Consider the following 22,723-nt stretch of genomic DNA (forward strand, 5'->3'; position numbering starts at 1 on the left):
ATCTCATGGTATATAGGTACTTATTTCGTATATATTCATGGTTGAATATTCGTGATACATCTATTATATATGATAGAAATTATATCCAACGTTTTGCATAGGCATATAATAAAAAGAAAATACGGTTGATTAATTATTTATATGCATCGCTCATTTTCTGTTCCTTATTACTATGAACAGAAAAGGAAAGATATATCTTTGTTAAATTATCTGAAAAACCATTTATCTATGTTGCATTGACAAATCATTTGGGTCAATTCGAAGAACTATTGAAATCAGGTATAACGTAGTTTTGCAAAATAAGTTGTACGTCCGAATAGATTGGACAATGCGATTAGGAACGTCATACTTAGGTGAGTCACACACGTGTCATGCGTTATTATGGTAGCGTAAAATATAAGAACAGAACGCATCCATCATAAGCTTCATTTGTAACATCGTGTGGAATATCATAACGCTATATGAGCTTTTAATCGACGTAACGCGAATATAATAAAATGACATTCTAAGATAAATGTATAATTGTTTTTCTTTTTTCTATCCACAAAATCTAAATGTTCTCACTAATAAAATATAAAAATGTTTGTCTTCTTAATGTCCAATATTTTCGAGGAAAATAAATGATTCGGAATGCAGAATTCTTTTTTGCATCATAACATTGATCGATGATAATCGATACGCAATATATATACTTAATTTTATTTTTCTTTAAACATAATGATATATCAACAACGAGTGCTTAATAATGTATTAATAGGTTAAACAAATAAATATAATTCATTGTACATTATTAATGTTTGTACTTTTCATTAGTAATACAAGTTGTAATTAACGTGCAATCGGTAGCAGATTGTTGTAAAAAATCGTTTACGCGTTTACCTTCAAGATAATTAAATAGCTAGCATCGAAAGTCATTTATCATCGGTTGGCTATCTTACTTCGTCGAAGAAAATGACGTGTTCTTTCATTTACACGCCGATCGTAATAAAAAGCTCTAAACCTGTCAACGTGTGAATTTTAAGTTATTAAGAAATTGATTACCGTAAGAAGTATCGATGATTATGATTAATGAAATCTTTACGCTTATCCGATAAAACAATCCTTACGTTCCATATTAAATCTCAAAAACATTCTAAACGAAACCCTGTGAACCCTATGAACCTTGAAAGTCAACAACGTCGTTCGCTGAAAGACGGCTATCGTTTATTCTTCGAATGGATCATTCCGATCGCATTGGCGTTGACGAGTACCTGAGGTAGAATTAGATATAAAATCTCTCGCATCGTAAGGAAACCTGAAGAAACGAGGAAGCAGTGTGTGGATGAATGGGAAGCGTGAGGGAAGCGATCGAGGAGAGAGAGGTGGGAGGTATGATGGCGGCTGCCAAACGGATCTCGGTTACGTCCAAATAGAAATTCAATTGATCTTGTCCGGTAGTGTCAGGCAATCCATCTTGCTCCTTCCGCCACGTCTGGAGGCACGTCTAAGTCAGATCGGAGGAGGACTCGAACGGGATGAGGAGGACTGGAGGAACTTTCTGTGTCCTTCTCTTTCTCTCTCTCTCTCTCTCTCCCTCTCTCTGCCTCTCACTCTTTCAGAGTCAACCGCGACGCTTCGCCGACTCTACACGATTCCATTCCTCGGCGAAGAGAGAAAGAAAGAATAAAAGAAAAGGGGACAGCTGTCCAACTGACCACCAAACTACCCATTAATTACGTTCCTGGATATCCACTCACACTCGTTCGCTTGTTTGTCTCTTACGTTCTCGTACTACGGTGCTGAAGGATGCGAAAGAAGAAAGGGAGATTCCTGCACCCTAAGCTTCGCTAAGTTTCCAACGTGAAAGCCTAGCAAGTTCGTATGTTAGGTAGGTATAGAAAAGTTGCTTCTCGGCAAACCGCGAGACAATCTCGTCCCTTCTCGTATTCCCATTCTCCCTACCCTTCACCTAACCGTACTTCCGGATTCTTCTTATTCTTCGTCGGAACGGAATCGAGGGTTCGCTTTGGAGCCAAGCTATGACGTAACGCGAGTGATTTATCGTCATCTGGCATCGGCGCATTCACTCCTTCTCGACTCTACGAAATCTTGCATAATCGACCGTTTAAAAAAGTTTCTGAAAATGTTTAGAAATAGCTTAGAGAAAAAAACGAATCAATATTATAAACTTGGGATTAATGTTACGCAATATAATAAATTAAAGTTGCGATAAATGCATTTGTAATCGAGAAATAATCAAAATTCATTATTCATAATTGGTATATTTCGATATAGGCATAGTGATTTATTTTCTTAACAAAAATATACATAAAAAGACGAACGAACGATTTTCGCCAGGCGTATCGAATATTCAGAATGCGTGCAAAATTTGGGAGTGGTTCGAGTAGTGCACTGTTAACAGAGAGGGTTTGTAAGAAAGGGGAGTTGTAAACGCACTCTTTTGTACATCAGAAGAGCCAGCCTGCTTTCCGGTACACGCAAAACTCTCATTAACTTTGGTCGCATGTTGTACGTTTTCTTTTCGAGTTGTTCTACTTTTCGCTACACCGACGTTACCATACTCAGATGTTTCGCCCGATATTGCATTAAGATTCGATCCATTTCCATTTATCTTCGAATTTTAATCTGGATATACCTCAATCAAAACCGTTCATTGTAAGATATTATAGTGATAGCCTATAAATACTAAAAATGATAATTGATTTGATCTGACGATTATTGACATTTCAAAAACGAACGATCGAAATTTCAACTCAAGTGTCCAGATTTAAACAATCCATCGATTATTATCTATTTTATTTTAATGTTTTTTTTTCTCTACTTGGTTTTAACCTGATTTTTTTTTTTTTTACACTTATCACTTACGATTAGAGTGTCCCAACAAATCGAGCGAAACATAAACCCATTAAATAAAATGAACGTAGAACTAACCGAATAATCATTTTCTTCTAATGTCTCGTATCCCGACAAAAGAAAGCAGATCTCCGTAACAGAACATTTCATAGAAATACACAGATCGGCAGTTTGTGCGAGCGTGCCAGGAGTCCAAGTAACAAACCGGGCAATGCATCGTTAGCTCGAGCAGCCTGGCAGATAAATGACGTGGTCGCCTCGCATCTGACGTGAATGAAGTCAGGATGGCTTTACCTACGCGGATATACAAGGATAGAAGCAAATATACGCCTATCCCACGTAGACCTCGACGACGAGAGCAACCGAGTCTCTCGCTATCCGAGTGATCCCAATAACCGGCTAATGATACTTTCAATGCCATCCGATAAACACACTTTCATCGAACGAACCAACCAAGAGACGTTCCTTTCGTATTTCCAGTGGTATTCAAACCATTTTTACATTGTGGAATTCATTTAGAAAAAAATTTGTAAATTATACGATTTATCTCTTTAAAAAAAATTTAAGAATATTACGAATGAAGAGATAGAAAAAGAATTATTTTTATTTATCATCACTTTCCGTATAGGTAGTAATTAATATTTCATAAAAATTATAAATTAGAAATTCTATGAAGTGTCTTCCTCCAAAATTGATTAGCAATATTAAAATATTACATTTAGATAGTCGAACAAGATTTACTGAAGTTGTGAAAGCTTGAAGATCACTGGTCGTCCGGAACGAAGCCGTTCACGTCGGACGTTTATCACGAAGGGAAGGAAACGTCGCTTGAGAAACGTCCTACGGACGAGTATTTAATGTTCCCGATGCGTATTAATTAAGATAATTCAGATTAATATTGATTACGGTACGATGAACGTGCAGGCATCGTTTGAAAATGTTAGCTGTTAGCTGAGTCAAGTTTTAATGCAGTTTGAGATCAGATATTTGATGTTCGTGTTTGTACGTTCTTTGAAAAATTAACAATGAAAGTCGCATTTGTAACAATGCAGTTGCATTTGTAAATACTCGGTATATCATCTTATCGGGGTATATATATGTATATATATATATATATATATATATATATATATATATACACACATACATATATATAGAAATTAAACAGATATACACGAGGCACGAAAGAAAGAAATGTTTATTTTTAAAAGAAATATATGAGATACTACAAAGGTGGACATGTACAATATTATTTCTACAATCTGATTTACATGAATGTGCAATATTTTATCTAGTAATATGTATACAGAATAATCAGTCACATTATAATTTATTAAAAATTACAGTAAACACTAGTTAAATATTTATTATTTAGGATGAAGAAGATAAATCATACATTGATATTAAAAATATAAATCTGAATAATCATGTCCCATCATTATGTACGCATCAATAACTTTTCGTTACTAGTCCTAAGTGAACTATTACGATGTATATGTATATTTACTTATAATTTTATTGTTTGTCTCTGAAAGGGATGACAGCTTGTCACACGATCGAAAGAAAATGAGAATCATTGTGTCTCGAGATTTAAGATGAAGGAGACCGCATCTTGCTAAGAAAAAGGTTTACCGATGTTCAACTCAAACGATATCGATCCTAGATTCGTTCCATGTAACGTGTTTACTTCTCACCAAAGATATCTTCTCTTTTTGCTCCAGCCGAGCACCCCTCGGTCCGTACTCAGCAGGGGTGGGTCCATGATGCTACGCGGCATGCAGGATTGGTAGTGGTAAGGAGAGGAGGAGGCAGATCATGGAATAGAACGCTGGGAATCTCATTTATCATAGCCAGCCCTGTCAATCTCCAACGCATTGATAGGACGATGGTCTACCGACTCCACCACCATCGTCGCCTCTATCGTTCAATATATTTAAATTAATCTTAATACTATAAACGTTCTCTCATTTTTTCAGAAGCAACAATATCGTTTTTTTTCTTCTTAAAAATCTTTCATCTTTCGTTCAATGCATGTTCTTTTTTTCTTTATTTTTATTTCAATTTATATTTCATTATTCTATTATTCGAATAATAAAGTAGGAGTAAACAAGTAACAGGAATTAGAAAATATGATAAACAAATACGTAGTTGTTACTTGAGAAAGTCACCGCTAAAATTGGATTGCCTTTCAATATCTATTAATATACTTTTAATCTTAATCCTATGTATACTCGTTGTGTACTTAAACACCTTTGTGCTGTAAGATTTCGAAATACGAAAACTAGGAAAACAGAGATTTGAAAATTAGAAAGATTTGAAGGCGGATATATGAAAATCCCAAAGAGAGACGATTCAACAAGCTGGTACTTAAGTCGAGATTTTTCCAATATGTCCCTCGAGAATAAGAAAAGAAGGATAAAAATATGTAGGGTACGAAACGATAGTTAAAGAATCAGAAGCTAGTTAATTTTCAACAATATTTACTCTTTGGGAGATGAACTCTTTTGAAACATTCCCATAGGGACTAGCATCGTATAAATATACTCATCGAAAGTGTGCATTTCCTTGTTGAATTCTCTCTACCTACCTACCTACCTACCTACCTACCTAACTACCTACCTACCTAGCTGTAGTATATCAAGATTATCCTCTTCTCCAGTCTCCAGCTAAGAATTTCTTTGCGCACGCGTACAATATTACAGTCTGTCAACACCGTTTGACAAATATATTTACTTTTTCCTTTCTCATTATTGGCATTTTTCAATCAATATATATAATATACTCGTTCATATCACATACAAATCGTGACATCCACTAGCAATTATATATAACTTATAATAACATAATCATGAAATGATATTCTTTACGTGATAAAATGTTATATATTTTAGAAAAGGACATCCATTTTTTATGTTGAAGTCGTTAAAGATTCAAATTAATTTTTATCGTAATATTCGTAGCAAAATCGTGTAACAGTTTTTTCGATCGTTCGAAAAGGAAACAGAAGCAATGCAGTATCGAGAATGCGTCGAGGAACACGAATTTCTTTTTTGTCTTACTCCTCGCTACCTTTAAGAGAAGATCGAGCTACCCTTAAACGATTGCTCAGCAGTTTTTCCGCCACGCCCAGAACCGCCCGCTCACTCCCTCCATATATTTCTGCCATTAGCACCAAACCTGCGGATTAACGGTGTCAATTTTGTAACAATTTGTTATCCGTTGTCGTGAGAAAAGAATTTTTTTTTTGTTTTTTTCATCACATACTTCTTCTCTTTGGAGTTCGTTACTTTTAAATATACCGGGTGTAAAAGTATTTCTTTGTCATGCCTTCTACAAGTGATTATGTAATCTATAAATGGCGAAGATATACAGTTAAACAGAAAATTGCCGCAAAATTGACCTAGACTATAAAATTCAAGATAAACAAATTTTTTTTTAATGCTATATATTCTATTTATGATGTAATATATCTTATTAAATACGTAAAAGTTTCGTTAGAAAATAAATATTTCTGTTAGTGGATATTACTGTACACACTATATATAGATGGGACACAATGACAAGAAGATAAACATTAGAGAGATACGATAAACACGTTGAACCTTGAGATACATAAATCGCGATAACCGCAGTGATTTCTAGTCAGTTGTCGAGTGAGTTTCGGATTCATGGAGAGAAGAAGGAACAATTTCTGTCGTTATAATGTACTTTAAATATTTCGTTTTATTAACAAGTCGTTTAGATATTATTATACAGTCTGTTCTTTTTTAATCATTTACATTCGAATAAAAATGTCGCGTCTATAGAATCTGTGATACTACAAGAAATATTTATTTAACCAACGATGAAACTTTTTCATCGTTTTATAAGAGAACGCTTTGATTGTAGCACATTGTCACTTTCGCAGTTTTCATCTTTTTTGTAAGTATAATATATTATAATAAAAGAAAGATTTTGGATTTCTTACCTTGAATTTCAAGGTTAAGATCAATTTTGCAGTAATTTTTTTTTTAACATATCTTCTCGTCGCTCATTTGTTATAGAAGCATTTCTTGCATAAGCTATAACACAAAATTTATCTATCTACACCGGATACATACTTTAAAACGAAAAGTGATGCCAATAAATCTCTGGTGGGCGGTCGAAAGAATATAAATCAGAATTATTAATTTCGCGAAGAAGCACTTATAATAGTTAAAGTTTGATGTAAGATCAGGTGTTAGATTTTGAACGGAAAAGTTGATAGCATATTTCTCGTTCCATTGGAATTACTAAGCGTAAATATATCTATGGCAAAGTATTTAGTTCGATATGTGTGAGAACATGTACGAATGTGTATCAGTTTGGAAGGACGAATTCGAAAAATACCTAAACATTGCATTACGTGAGAAAATTTGTATGATTGGCTACGACGAGAGAATCAGAAAGAGTGGGAAAGCAAATGTTGGCTAAACGAAAGGAATGTGAGTTTATTAGAAGCAAAGAGTAAAAGATGTGTTAGAGGAAATCCGAACATTTGTTTTTCTATAATAAATTGTCGGCTATTACAATTTTCTCACTAAATCTAATTCTAACATCCTACACATCATACTCGTTTTAGAAACGTCCTTCTTTTTTTCAAAATGTTGACTAATATTATTTTGACTTGAACTATTAGAATTATTAGCAACGAATAGCAACGTAGAATATTATTAACGTACTTGTTCTGACAAAAATTAAATTTGACTTATAATCTTCCTCCAACCCCACCAGAATTAAGCTTAATTTATCTGTTAGTAAACAAATTTTTTCTAATATGTACATATATATATATATATGTATATTTATAATAAGAAATATATTAACTTCAATGATAGATATAAAAAATAAAAAATAAGAAAACGAAATATTTTTTACATTTTATTTATAAGTAACGATGAGATATGTATTAGAAAAAAAGTTACAATTCGTTCGACGTTCACGTTAATACGTTAGCTTGGTGGATCGGAAAAAAAGATAAACTAAGTATCGTGCTTCCTACCACGACAACGAAACAGGACACGGAATTAAGCAAACTACCTGGATGACACCTGGAATGACGTATTGCAGGAAAGTGAGCGGAGTTTATATTTTACAAGGTTGCCTCGTAAATAGCTTCGTAGCTTAACAACCGAACAGCTCGAGGACAAGAGCCACACGTTACCCCAAGCAGTGCCGTAACACGCGACACCCTCGATGAACACCTTATGCTATTTTCAAGTCATCTTAATCATCGCTCATTTATTGCTCTTTCAACGATGATAGTACCAAAAGAATAATGTAAGTATGTTTTGGAAAGATATCATTACAATTTTTTTCACATATATATATATATTAAAAAAAAAAAAATTTTTTATTTAGAATCAGTTGATCGAAAACAATTTTTTTTCAGCACTGTGTTGACTACCTTTCAATATGTTCTTGAAAATTCTTGAAGGTTACTTTCTCTAACGGTTCCAAGACATATTTATTGTTGATTTTATAGCATTTACTATAAACAACATTATGTCGTAAACATTTATTTGCCGTCCGTTATGTTCCGTTGTTAATCCAGGTAAAAACGAGAGAAGAAACATTGCTTTAGGCACATCCGAGACCTTTTCTTTTGCCATTTCTTCGTGTGCCGGATTGTCAACGAGGCAGAATCGTAAAACTTTCTCTTTGCGCATTTTCTACGAATGTAAAATTTACGTTTGGCTTACATCGAGTTACGTTGAGTTTTTCCGTCGCCGACCCTCAACGATTTCGACCGTGACGTCCTTTTAAATTTTCAAAGGAGTCCTGAAATTTTGTTTCTTTTTCTAAACCATTCAATATATAAGTAACTTGTCATCTTGGCAAAAGGTTGTTGAAGGATAATCCGGAAACAAAGAAAAAAAAAAAAATAAAAATGTACAAAGATTGTTCAGTATCGCAAACTCGCATGTTAAAATTTAAAAATATTTTGTTAAAAATTATTTATTTCGTATTTATATATATATATATATATATATATATGTACAAAGTAGAAGACAAAATGTAAAATTATTCGAAGTACATACATATTATATCGATTTTATACAATTTGTCCGTATGCGACAAAATTCAAGCATGAAGCAATGAATTTGATAATTACTTAAGGTTCACCCGAATTAAACGGAACGATTTTTGTCGAGACCGCTGAATAAAATTGGGGATCCATGTTCCGTGAAATGAATCATACGTTCAAAAGACGACATATGTGCCCCTGTTTCCTTTCGTTCCCTGGAAAAGGCAATAGGGAAACTTTGATACCCAAGAGGGGGAGGGGGGCGGCGCTCCAGCATCCATTTGGAAAAATTGGGAATATCGGGATCAAGCCAGACGGTTTGCTCGCTATTATTCTTGGATTGATTTATATTTTGTTTGCTCTGCACGGTACCACTACTGTACTGACTTTTTCGATCCATGGATCTGTCTATTAGCAGGAAGAACGATAAAACGTTCGGTAAAAACTTTCAATCATTATATTGTTTGATTTGACAGTGTTCCATTTTATATAGACTTCTTAAAATTCAGTGTTGCTAACTCTAAAGCATAGATCATTAGAGAGATCGTAGATATGTATAGAGTCAAGGATTTTGTCGAATCTTTTCAAACAAACGGGTGAACTTTAAGTAAAATAAAAAGTAAATATATATTTAAATGAAAATGATATAGTCAGAAAAAACACACAACAGATTTTTCGGATTATAAATAATCCACGTTTATTTTTATTAATATTATCACTGTAAAATTTATTCATTTTTATCGAATTTGTCAATATTTTCTCTTTTAATATTTCTTATTTAATTATTGTTATGATCTATAAAAAATGCATACATATATATATATATACATATATGCATATTTATATATATTCATACATATATATAAAGGAAAGAAAAATGATTTTTCTGTGATCATTTTGTTCAGATCTATAGAGTGGGGCAACAATTATTCCACCATTGAAAATGAACTTAGTATTCAGAATCATTTGCGATTTGCCCTCTACGCAAAACCCTCGACTTTTCTCACAAGTATTGTCCTCAATGCATTATTATTTATTATCGTAAGAATAATAGGAATATATAGGATTAGATAGGAAGTCCTTTCACAGAGACTAGTAGACTTTCGCATACTTACATTAAGAAATTTGATTATTGCAACGTTTATGTATCGATGCCTATGTCAGAGGACACGCGTATCCATCTCTATCGGTTGGTTGGAATTTCCGTAGCTTCAATTATTTCAGTCCAGGAATTTTTATGACAATCTTCGAAAATGACATCCATGAATTTCTTATTCTTTAAAAGAAAAAACAGAATAAATAATAATATCAATACTTCTTAACTTACATCATTAAAACATATTTTGTATAAATAATAATACTTACATATTTCATAATATTGCTATTAATCATGAATTATTTACTTGCGTATATGATTATCATGCATTGAATCGTATAATGTATTCTGTTAAAAAAAATTTGTTGTTTCATACCTACATATTTCTGTTTTCGGAAAACCTCATCGTGTTATTCAAATCATTTTTGTTATAAAAATTTAGTGGACTCTGGAATCAACTTCTCGCTTAGGTATTATTGTTGTAAGGGATTTATTGAAGAATTGCTTTCGTTATATTTTCTACCGTAGTGATAAATGTTATTGTAATGGTCAAATTGATGTTGCTGCTGTTGTAGATATTGTATGTTATTAATATTAGATATTGTATGATTGATATGATACTCAAGAATAGGATCATGTAAATTTTACTGCATTAAAGCCTGTTGACGAATATTGTTGATTCCACTGTTGATTATATTGTTTATTATACTAATGATTGTATTGTTGATAATATTGTTGATAAATTTGTTGGTAATGTCGTCGATTTGTTGTCTGTATTGCTGTGGTGTAGTTCGCTCATAATTATTGACCGTTGTTCGTGATACAGATAAAACAGGATGGGTTGGATTTGATACTGAATTGACATGCGATGGAACAGTAGTTGATGCACTTCGAGTTGATAAGATACTATTGTTTAACAATGTTGTATTCGTAGGATTAGTGATCATTTGACCTTCTTTCTTAGCTTTCATTCGTCTATTTTGGTACATAATTTTAATATTTCTATGAAGATAAAAGATCAGCCATTTTTATACGACGTCTTCCGGATAAATATCGTGACGAATAAAATTCTTTTTCTAATTCAAGAGTTTGAAAACGTGAATAGGCTAGTCTTGTCCATTTGATTTATTTTTTGGTTCTGGTGAAACAATAAAAGTTTGAATTGACGAATTACTAAACTAATGAAAATATTTGAAAGAGATTTAACAGAAAAATATAACATTCTCTCCTGATAGTTTCAACATGGATATAGTTTAAATAATATAATTTTTTTGGATTTAATCAATAGTAACTGTTAGAATTATTAGATTTCATTCATGGATAATCAAGACAATGAGGTTTAAATTGACGTTCTGTACGCTTGTTAATTTCATTACAAAACTATTTCTTATTGATCTCTAATGTCGAGTAATTCTATTGTTGCATAATTTCGTAAATTGTTGATGAAACATGCGTACGAAGATACGCATATATTTGGATATTGTCCATGTTTAATTGACAATGATTTATTACCGAATCTCTGCTCTGCCTCAAAAGATAATCTCTTGAACTACATCTTTTCCATTTTTTAACATTGCTTTGCTCTTTATAGTTTATCCAGAAATCCATCTATTATTTTCATTTTTATTATCGATCATTATTTTTAGTCAATCCTTCGTTGTCGAGTCTTCTTTCTTATTTGTTTGTTGATTTCTATGTTTTCTTTCTTGCTTGTTTGTGTAAAAGTAAGTCGAAAGTGTATAGAATTTTTTTGTTTTCGAGAAATTCAATTATGAAATTTTCTCAAGTACGTGTATTTTAGAGATAACGAGATACGGTTGAATGGGTTCTTTTGCACTCGGGCGTCATTTTTCTATTTACAAATCATTATAACGAAATTTCGTTACTGAGTATGAATTGCATTACCGCACTAAGTTAGAATAATACGGACAGAATATCCAAAGAAATCCATTCATCAGACATATATATATATATATATAGGAATAGAAAATAAATAGTATAGTCACTTCCATGTCGCAATAGAGTTTACAAAAAACTGGCTTTAAATAACACTGACGATTGCTCGTTTTACTAATATTTACTAGAAAAGATTAAACCAAAGTACACTTGAAGCATGTTAACCAATATTTCAAGATATTGCGTCAATTTCTTCTAGTCGATCTAAAATCTAAAAAAGTTATTTCGTACGATGGCAGGGACAAATTTCCAAAGATATTTAGCAAATTTGCTCAGATTTCTTATCGCAATTAATATTCGCTTAACTATTGATATTGAATGGAGGATTACCGATGTTAATTCGTTTAATAAGGAATATCTAAAAAAAATATCAGATATCATCGAAAGTTTTATATGTAAAAATCGTCGATCTATTTCTTCCCACTTATCCAAGAAGAGGCGATCCACTCTCCTTAATTCGTCCCTTTTCCTTGGCCCTTATTTTTCTTTCACCGACGATGCGTCGAAACGAAAGTAGGATTAATGAAAATAGAGAGTACGAGGAGGGACGTGAGGAGGACCGCGCTAAATGCACGCGTATATACGACCGAGAAGAGAAAGAGAGGGTTCTGCAGCTTTGATTAATCGACGCCGGTCAGAGTTTCTAGAGAAAGACGTCACTCGCAAGACTGCCTTCGTCTAGCCTTTGCCACGTATTGTGTTTATCTTACCCACTTACTTCAAATCTTTATTCCATCGTCTTTCCTTTTTATTAAGTAACAAAAAAAGAAATAAGTGAGTAAAGTCGAGCTATCGATTAAACGATCAAAAGATTCAATCGGTTTTAAATGTATATAAAATGAATATTTATTTCTTAGAAATAATCTGTAAATGTGTTCGATGATTGATCAATCTATTGTACTTAATAAATTATTCAATTGTAATAATATACATATATATATATATATTTTTGTAATTAAAATGTTGAAACACTATTTGTTCGTTAACTCTTTTACCTATTGCTTGATATGGTCGATAATTAGTCTCGATGTGAAAGTAACCCTACGGATTACTCGTTTTAATAGTATTCAGTAGAAAAGATTAAACGAAAGTTCACTTGAAGCACGTATATATGTTTATATATAAATCAGTATATACAGGATGTTTTGTTTATCTCGAAATAAATGGAACATCCTATATATTCATTTATTTAATGAGAGAAAAAGGAAGATAGAAAAATAGAAAAAGAAAGAGGGGAAAGAAAAAGAACCTCAACGTACGATCGTAGAACAATTTTTCATAAATTTTCTCGAAAATCACAGATATATCGCGTGAGAAGAATTTTCAGAACATACTATGAATCTCGCTATCGTGATGATTCGTAGGGGTGTTGCACACATGGCGGGATGTCGATTGTACGATCATTGAACAAGGACGAAGCGTTTTTGCGGGGAGTATTCAATGCGAGTTTTGTATCAATAGCGTTAATAGTGGGAGGGGACCTAGCACGAATCGAATATCGAAGAAGCAAAAGTGTCGGGGGTGGTTTGGCTTGGTAGTGAATCAAAGGGCAGCTGATGGAAAGGGGGACCTATGGCCTCCCTCGACGTATACAGGAGGTGTGCTATGGGGGTCCAAATTTTGCAAGCAGGGTAGGCCAACTTCCCTCTCCACTTTCTCCTTTTTGGTTTCGAACCGTACTGAGCAAAGCTCTTTAGGTTACACTGGCGTGTACAGTAATAAAAGTGAAAGTTTTTGGGTTGTCCCTTTTGGCACGCATTTAGCCCATCGAGGATGGACACCCCTGACTGTTGCAACGTTTAAATAGTCAGGAGACCTAGGAAAACGATTCATTTCATTGTAAGACGCTTCAGTGTCTACTTCGGAATTCTCTTCTAGAAATCCACATAAAGTCTCAAACGTTTCAAAAACTTCGTAATGAAGTCACAAACCTTCTAACAACTTTGCTAGAAAATTATAAACGTTCCAACGACTACGTAAGAAAGTACTGTGAAAGTGCAAGATAGAGTGCATATTAAGTGTAAGAAGAAGTTCGTTAAGTTCGTTAAGTGTATCTTCGTATTTCATATCATAATTAAAATGAATAATCCTGCATACTACTGCAACATGGAAGTTAACGGCTGGTCCTATCCAGCAATGGATCAAAAGATTGGAGAAGAAATGCAGCCAAATGCTAATGTCCAAATAAATCAACCGAATTTAAATTATTACATGGAGCAACAAGAATTAAATAGTCAAGCATCACCGAGTCTCTTGGAAACTATTTTACGTCATGGAAAGAATGCAGTTCAGGATGGATATTCAAATTCGTGTGCTGACTCTGTTTCGCCGCAAAGCAACGATACTACATCATTAACAGAGGGATGCTTAGGACTTCGAGAAGCTATTGTGCCAATGGGATGTGAACAATATCTCGCCCATACGCAGCCACAGGATTACGTTCATCCGATGATAACATCCACCCCTTCAACATCCACGCAACGACACCAATACTCTGCATTAATGACCGGTAAGAAATGATCTTATAATGAAATCAATGACCGTACGGAAAACCATGCTAAGCTTCTTTGTTCAACCTATAAAAACGCTTCGTCTTTGTTCAATATTCGCCATACAATCGACATCCCGCCATGTGTGCAACACCCTACGAATAATCGCGATAGCGAGATTTAAAGATGTTCTAAAAATTCTTCTCACGCGATATATCTGCGACTTTCGAGAAAATTTGTTAAAAATTGTTTTGTATTCCGTACAATGAGATTCTTTTTTCTTTCCTTTTCTCTCTCTCTCTCTCTCTCTCTCTCTTTTTCTCTCTTTTTCTCTCTTTTTCTATCTCTTTTCTCTCTCTCTCTCTCTCTCTCTCTCTCTCTCTCTCTCTCTTTCTCTTTCTCTCTCTCTTTCTTTCTCTAAGTAAATGAATATACAGGATGTCCCATTTATTTTGAGAAATTATTCTATCAACAAAATTTATTATTATTAAACCTATCAACAAAATTTTGTGGACCAACAAAATTTTAATCGGATACTTAAATGATATATTCCAATATTTTAAGATAAACAAAATACCATGTATACGCTGATTTATATATAATTATATATACTATTAATACGAGCAATCGTTAGTTTTTTATAAACTCTATTGCGATATTGAAATGACTATACTATTTATGTTTTATTTCTATATAGATGTATATCGGATGAATGAATTTCTTTGTAATTGGATACTCTGTTCGTATTATTGTAACAGTGCAATAATGCAATTCTTACCAAATAGCGATATTATTTGTAAATAGGAAAAGAATGTACAAGTACAAAAAGTAAACTCACTCAACCGAATCTTAATATCTCTAAAATGTACACGTACTTGAGAAAATGACATAATCGATTTTTTCGAAAACAAAAAAAGTCTTGTATGAAAAATTGTCCTTTTACCTTTTCAACTTATTTCCATACAAACAAACAAGTAAGAAAAGAGATACGGGAATCAACAAACAAGGAAGAAAGAACACACGGGAATCAAGAAACAAGCAGGAAAGAAGACACGGGAATCGACAAACAAGCAAGAAAGAAGACACGGGAATCAACAAACAAGCAAGAAAGAAGACACGGGAATCGACAAACAAACAAGCAAAAAAGAAGACACGACAACAAAGGATCAACTAAAAATAATCATCGATAATAAAAATGAAGATAATAGATGGCTTTCTGGATAAACTATAAAGATCAGCAATCCAAAAAAAAAATGAAAAGGATGCAGTTCAAGAAAATACCTTTTGCGGAAGAGCAGAACTTCAATAATATATCATTGCCAATTGGACATGGATAATATGTGTATCTTCATATACATGTCTTATTAACAACTTATGAAACTATGCAACAATATAATTACCCAATATTAGTGATCATTAAGAAATAGTTTTGTTATGAAATTAACAATCGTACGAAAGGTCTAGTTGAACCCCATTGTCCTGATTATCTATGAATGAGATCTAATAATTCTGAATTAGTATTGATTAACCCCAAAAGAAATTATATTATTTAAATTATATCCATGAAATTATCAGGAGAGAGTGTCATATTTTTCGATAAAATCTCTTTCAAAAATTTTCATTACTTCAATATTTCATGAATTGAAACTTTTATTGTTTCAGCGGACGCAACCAGAGGACAAAGTAAACGTACGAGGCAAACCTATTCACGTTTTCAAACCCTTGAATTGGAAAAAGAATTTTATTCGTCACGATATTTATCCAGAAAACGTCGTATGGAAATGGCTGATTTTTTATCTTTGACGGAAAGACAAATTAAAATTTGGTACCAGAATAGACGGATGAAAGCTAAGAAGGAAGGACAAACTGCTATTAATCCAACGAGTAAAACAATATTAAACAATAGTACTTTATCAGCTCGAAGTGGATCAAGTATTGTTCGATCGCAGGTCAATCGAGTAGCAAGTTTATCAGCTCCAGTTTCATCTGCGTCAAGAGCCACGGTCACTAATTATGAGCAACAATCTATACCCCAGCAATACGGACCACAAAATCAACAACATTATCAGCAAATTTATCAGCAACATTATCAACAATACAATTATCAGTATAATGAACAATACAATCAACAGTATTATGAACAACATTCATCAACAGCCATTATAACGCAGCGCAATTTACACAATCCTTATCTTGCATATCATAATATAAATCATACAATACCTAATACTAATAACATACAATACCTTCACCAACAACAACATCAACTTAATCATTACGATAACATTCATCATGACGATAGAAGAAATAACGAAAGTTGCTCTTCAATAAATCCCTTACCGCAATAATGCCTCGGTTAGAAGCAGAATTTCAGAGGCCACCGAATTTTTATAATAGACGATTTGGATAACATGATATATGTCTTTATACCGACGGAGGTTTTCGGTAAATGATGATATGTAAGTATTGAACAGCAAATTTTTTTTAACACAATATATTATAAGATTCAATGCATGATAATCATATACGTAAATAAATAATTCATAATTAATAGTTATATAAGTTATATAAGTATTACTATTTATAAAAAATGTGTTTTAATGATGCAAGTTAAAAAGTTTTGTAATTATTATTTACTCTTTTTTTCTTTTTCTTTTTGAAGAACAACAAGCCCATGGATGTCATTTTCGAAGATTGGCATAAAAATTTCTGTATATAACTGGACTAGAATGATTAATGATGCGTTGAATGTTCGCTCATGTGGTGACCAAAGCTACGGGGATTCCAAACGGCCGATCGAGATGGACACGCGCGTCCTTTGACGTAGACACATCGACACGTAAACGATGCAATGATCTAGTTTCTTAGTGTATGCGTATGCATATATAGGAGAGTCTACTAGTCTCAGTGAAGAGATGTCCTATCTAGTCCAGAATATACGATAATAAATAATAATCTGCTAAGGGCGATACTTGTGGGAGAATTGAGGGTTCTGCTTGGAGGGCGAATCGCAAATGATTCCGAATACTGACTTCGTTTTCAATGGATGGATAACTGTTGCCTTATTTCATAGATCTGAACGAAATAACCAAAAAAAAGATCATTTTTCTTATCGTTTTATTGTACACATATATGCATTTTTCATAGATTGTAATAATAATTAAATAGAAAATATTAAAAGAGAAGATATTGACAAATTCGATAAAAGTGAATAAATTTTACAGTGATAATATTAATAAAAATAAACGTGGATTATTTATAATCTGAAAAATTTGTTGTGTATTTTCAATTATACACCTAAATTACTTTCATTTAAATATATATATTTACTTTTTATTTTACTTAAAGTTCACCCGTTTGTTTGAAAAGATTTGATAAAATTCTTGACTCTATACGTATCTACGATCTCTCTAATGATCTATGCTTTAGAATTAGCAACACTGGATTTTAAGAAACCTATATAAAATGGAACACTGTCAAATCAAACAATATAATGATTGAAAGTTTTTACCGAACGTTTTATCGTTCTTCCCGCTAATAGACCATGGATCGGAAAAGTCAGTACAGTAGTAGTACTGTGCAGAGCAAACAAAATATAAATCAATCCGAGAATAATAGCGAGCAAACCGTCTGGCTTGATCCCGATATTCCCAATTTTTCCAAATGGATGCTGGAGCGCTGCTCCCCTCCCCCTCTTGGGTATCAAAGTTTCCCTATTGCCTTTTCCAGGGAACGAAAGGAAAGAGAAGCACATATGTCGTCCTTTTAGTTAATATTGATTCCTTTAAAAATTACATTATTTAAATTATGTTAAGTCTTTTCATCAAATAAAATTTTTATTGTTTTAAGGGATCTGAACGAAGGAAAAAAATACATACCAAATTTATATACGTTTATAAACTTTTCAATTAGACAAAACATTTTATTTTTTATAAAGACTATAAATTTCTGACCAAAAAACGAAATGAAAAATATTTTATTTTTAAGATTAACTTTTAGTCAGAATTGACCAATGAAAGTTTTAATGAACGATCAAGCTGCCATCAGAGCAGTCAACAATAGAATATTGAACACTGGTTAACTCAAGAACTATCATAGCTTCTATCCGATTTACCTCAACAACAACGACGATAATAAACGGCTAACAATTTACGACACTATAGTAACATCATCAACACTTGATCATCCCAATGCAGTTTTCACAATGCTTATCTTGGTTATCATAATGAACTGCAATATGTCTAGCAGCAACAATACCAACATTCAACAAGGTATTCATCATTATAGTCGATAAAGTTATGGCTAAAGTAATTCCTTGATATATTATCACAATAATGTCTGAACAAGAAAATGAATTTCAGTGGGTGTTGCTTTTTCGTAATGCAAAGATGATTTGAATAATATGATAAATATATCTTATCGTATTATTCAAGTTGTAAATAAGTCGATAAGAATATTTAAATATTAAAAAAAATTCTTTTTATTCATGCTGTAATAACTAATTAGAATATTACGACATATACGAATACTAATACTTGCAAAAATGATAAAGATTAAAAAAGTTTTGTCATCTTTCTTTTTAGAGAACAAGAAGAAGCACATCGATGACGTGATTCATCGAAGATTGGCATAAAAATTTTTGTATGTAACTGGACTTCAACACCAAACGCATCGTGAAGAGAGAACTTGCTATGGCGGCAACATCGGAGCAGCTGACCTGCAACCACCATGATTTATGGCCGAACGAGCTAAACAGCCGAGTAGTATCCTATAGCTCTCAGGTACCCGAAAGCTCGGCCGTTCACGCTGCATTTTGCCGGTATATTCTCTCGGCCTTTGCTCTTCCTTCAGCTTCACGTTTCAAAACTCGATTTCGTTTGCGAGTACTGCATACGTCATTCTGAAAATATTTTGACGCGACAACGAAAATTCATACCTCAGCTGATTAATGAACTCGATTCGCTGCCTGTGAACTTTCTGGTAATTTCTAAGTTTTTCGATTTTTTTTTTTCAATCAAATCGCACTTTACAGAAATTCGATTTTAACGTTTCTCGTATATCGATCCATCTTTAATTTATTTATTGAACAACTTTCTCAGGTCGAATATCAGAATAATTTATTCGATTCGTTGATAACACGAAAAATCGATTTAGTCGATTCGATAAATTAAAAGTTCAGTTTTAAGGAATAAGTCGTTTCAAAATAGTCTCCAAACCGGTTTTTCTATTAATTTTTAAACGTTACGACAAATTTGGCAAGACTGTCGTTTAAAAATATATTAGAATTCAAGTTCTAATATCTTTCGTAAGAGAACAAAAATTATGAATAATTGAAGTTCTCATAATTATGATCGTCGGTTATAGATCACGATGATGACGTAACAATAACGACAAAGAAAGAAATAGTCAAAGTGAGGGGAAGGAAGAGTGGCTGCGCAGCTGCGCTCTTCGCACGTAACAAGATGGCCGAAAACGTGGTTCGCGCGTGCACGAGCGTTCATCCTTCGTTCTTCTTTTTTTTTAAGTTTTTGGTGTACTTATTGGTTAAAAATTGTTTATTGAACTTATTATGATTACAGTTTTATCTCTCGATTACATTAAAGTGAGTGAATCTGTGATTCGAAGTGTTGTGTGCTTTGTAACATCGATAAACGTCGAATTTGCGACCTTTGTTTACGTTTCTTAAATTTATCCAAAAAAATATTTTCATGATCATGAATGTGATCATCTAGTTATTTTGTAGAATAGAAATCTTAAGAAATTGAAGAAAACTTTAGCACGTGCGGTGAGTGCATATCGTGTAAAATAACAATGTTATAATTTTCGAAAAGAATATTTACTATTTGAAAAGATTTTTATATTAATTTTTTTTATATCTATCTTCTTTTTCTTTAAATATTCTCCTTTTTACGTATGATTTATGTGATATGTGTTAGACGTTAAAATAAGAATGTATGAAAAATAGATACATTTTTATGATTTGATAAAAAATACTTTTATACAACTTCTTACAAAAGATTTAAGAATTAGTTTTAAGATTTATATATAAAGGACAATTGTCTACATATCTATAAATCATGTACCTTTGATATGTACAAGTTACGGTTATTCGTGTAAGGGTTTAAAGTGAAAGTTTCTTTAGAAATTCCGTCGGGGCGAAGGTTTTAAGTAAAATTTATTTTAATATGAAATGTAAATGACTTTTAAGTACATATATATATATATATATGAATCGATGATAGAGTACGAGATTGAGAATGATTTAAAATTTTCGATGTTCAATAAATATTAAGCCATTGAAAATTAATTAATCCAAAAGAATTTATTAATGAATTTTTTTTTTTAAATCCTAAACTTTGTAATTTATTACTAATATTACTTAAACTAATTTATTTATTGATTTCATAAAATGTTCCAATGAGTATTAGCATTGTAAATAAATAGTAATTACAAGAAGAGGATAGTAATAAATAGGAAGCATAATTTTTGGAGGAAAATCATTTGGCAGAAGTCTTGCGTTATAGAAAGTATGCAAAATATAACGAGAATATTTGTAAAAGTATATGTCATTGTGTTTATAATGAAGGTCATTTGAAAAATTCACGGCTTTTTTATTTTAATAATTTAAATTTTATTCTTAAAGTGAAATGGATAATAAAGTGAAAATATAAGCCGAATGAAAATAAAATTTTTTGAATGACCCACATATTTCACTATATAACAATTCTAAATCCTTTTTCTATTTGAAAATATCAATAAAATACTAATCTCCTAGAACAGTTATTTTAGAATAATAAAACATTATATATATATACATATTTTTCATCAAAATAAATCATAGAACAAACTATATTCGATAGTAATTATTATTTCATGTTAAAAAAAATATTGAATCGATCTTTACTTAAAAAATTATGTAACAATTAAGTAATATCCAAACGATCTACATCCTCGAGGAAGAATTAAATATAACTTTCGTAGCATATAAAATGATAACAAAATTTCTGAATAAGTTTATGCTTAGATTTTCTTTTCTATGTAAGGGAAAACATCCATGGTGGCCATTTGCGAAATGGTCGAAGACTCTGAAGCTGGATACCCCATCTCCAGTTCGAAGGGTGAGATGGTGGGGGTAAAGGAAGAGTAAAAAGGGACCGAGAAGTTCGTACAGTGGTGTATAGGTAAACCTACATTGCAAAGAGTGAGAGAAAAAGGGAGAGAGAAAGAGAAAGATAGAGAGAGAGAGAGAGAGAGAGAGAGAGAGAGAGAGAGAGAGAAGAAAGAGAAGGATAGAAAGCAACCCTAGGACGAACGACGGCGGCGGTGGTGGAGGCACGAGTTTGCCGGGAGTTGAACGAAGAGAGCTAGGGTCGATATTGTGCTTGACAGATAGTTTCCCATAGCTCCGGCAATCCATCATGGCCGGCACGCGGATACGTATTGGTTTTTCTGCACCGTGTCTTACCCCGTGAACCTCGAATTGAATATATTTTTTCCACGGTACTCCGTCTGGGTGCATCTGCCTTTATCTCTGTACATATATTCATGCGATAAGTATACTTTTATCTAATGAGTTTGTAAACGTAAGTATACGTAAGTATGTAAATCTTCTTTTCGAAATGAGTAAACAACAACAAAAAATTTTCTTTGATTTTAATCTCATTTATTTTAATGATATATAATAAAATGAAAAGAAAAATAAGCTATCATCATATAAGTGGATAAAGAAAATTTCTATCGATCATTGGATCAATTTACTTGAAGTATCGTTCGACAATGTCGCGACTAAGAACACACATCGACATTCTTTCGAAACGATCGAAGCTCAATTTCGATGATAATGACAGCTTAGTGAAGTCGTCTCGTGGACATTCGATAGAGACAGCGGAGGCAACGCTTACAGGAAACGGGATAGAGATGAATGAAGGGGAGGGGGAAGAAGTGGTACATAAAGCATGCTCAGAGTCAACCAGGACCACAACAGATACACGTGTCTCTCGGCGGCTCCGCTTTACAACGCGTGATTCATGAAGGTCTCGATACGTTTTTTACACCTGCGACGACTTGATTAGAAATTCTAATCGGGGGGTCCCAGCGAAAGAGTGACACGCTGCCCTAAGGCGGTGCGCCGTCTTAAATCGAACCGAAATAGCCAGTTCGTCTTTGACTTTTTTCCTTTTCCCCCACCAACGTGATCTTTCGAGCCTTTGCCCAAACCGATCACTCCCACAATCCTACCATAAATTTTCATCGTAAAGATCTTTTCGTGTTAACCGTAGCTAC

General features: G+C 32.9%; 1 protein-coding gene and 1 long non-coding RNA gene across 2 annotated transcripts; both read left to right on the forward strand.

The window, feature by feature from the left end:
• Positions 1-6,428: 6,428 nt before the first annotated feature.
• LOC122628499 lies at positions 6,429-9,605 on the forward strand. The gene is made up of 3 exons (XR_006327064.1): positions 6,429-6,774; positions 7,890-8,151; positions 8,264-9,605. It is a non-coding gene; the product is annotated as an uncharacterized LOC122628499 (long non-coding RNA).
• A 4,174-nt stretch (positions 9,606-13,779) lies between these two features.
• LOC122628498 (homeobox protein Hox-C4a-like) lies at positions 13,780-16,815 on the forward strand. Its single transcript, XM_043810861.1, has 2 exons — positions 13,780-14,460; positions 16,103-16,815. Exons 1-2 carry the CDS (start codon positions 14,031-14,033, stop codon positions 16,786-16,788), a joined length of 1,116 nt encoding a protein of 371 aa, XP_043666796.1. The 5' UTR covers positions 13,780-14,030; the 3' UTR covers positions 16,789-16,815.
• Positions 16,816-22,723: the final 5,908 nt, after the last annotated feature.

The sequence above is a fragment of the Vespula pensylvanica genome, chromosome 4 (assembly GCF_014466175.1).
Source record: "Vespula pensylvanica isolate Volc-1 chromosome 4, ASM1446617v1, whole genome shotgun sequence".
Lineage (NCBI taxonomy): Eukaryota > Metazoa > Arthropoda > Insecta > Hymenoptera > Vespidae > Vespula > Vespula pensylvanica.

Coding starts and splice junctions, on each gene's coding strand:
- LOC122628498 (XM_043810861.1), top strand. CDS start 14,031: ATGAATAATCCTGCATACTACTGCAACATGGAAGTTAACGGCTGGTCC. Junction 14,461..16,102: donor ATACTCTGCATTAATGACCG/GTAAGAAATGAT, acceptor TTATTGTTTCAG/CGGACGCAACCAGAGGACAA.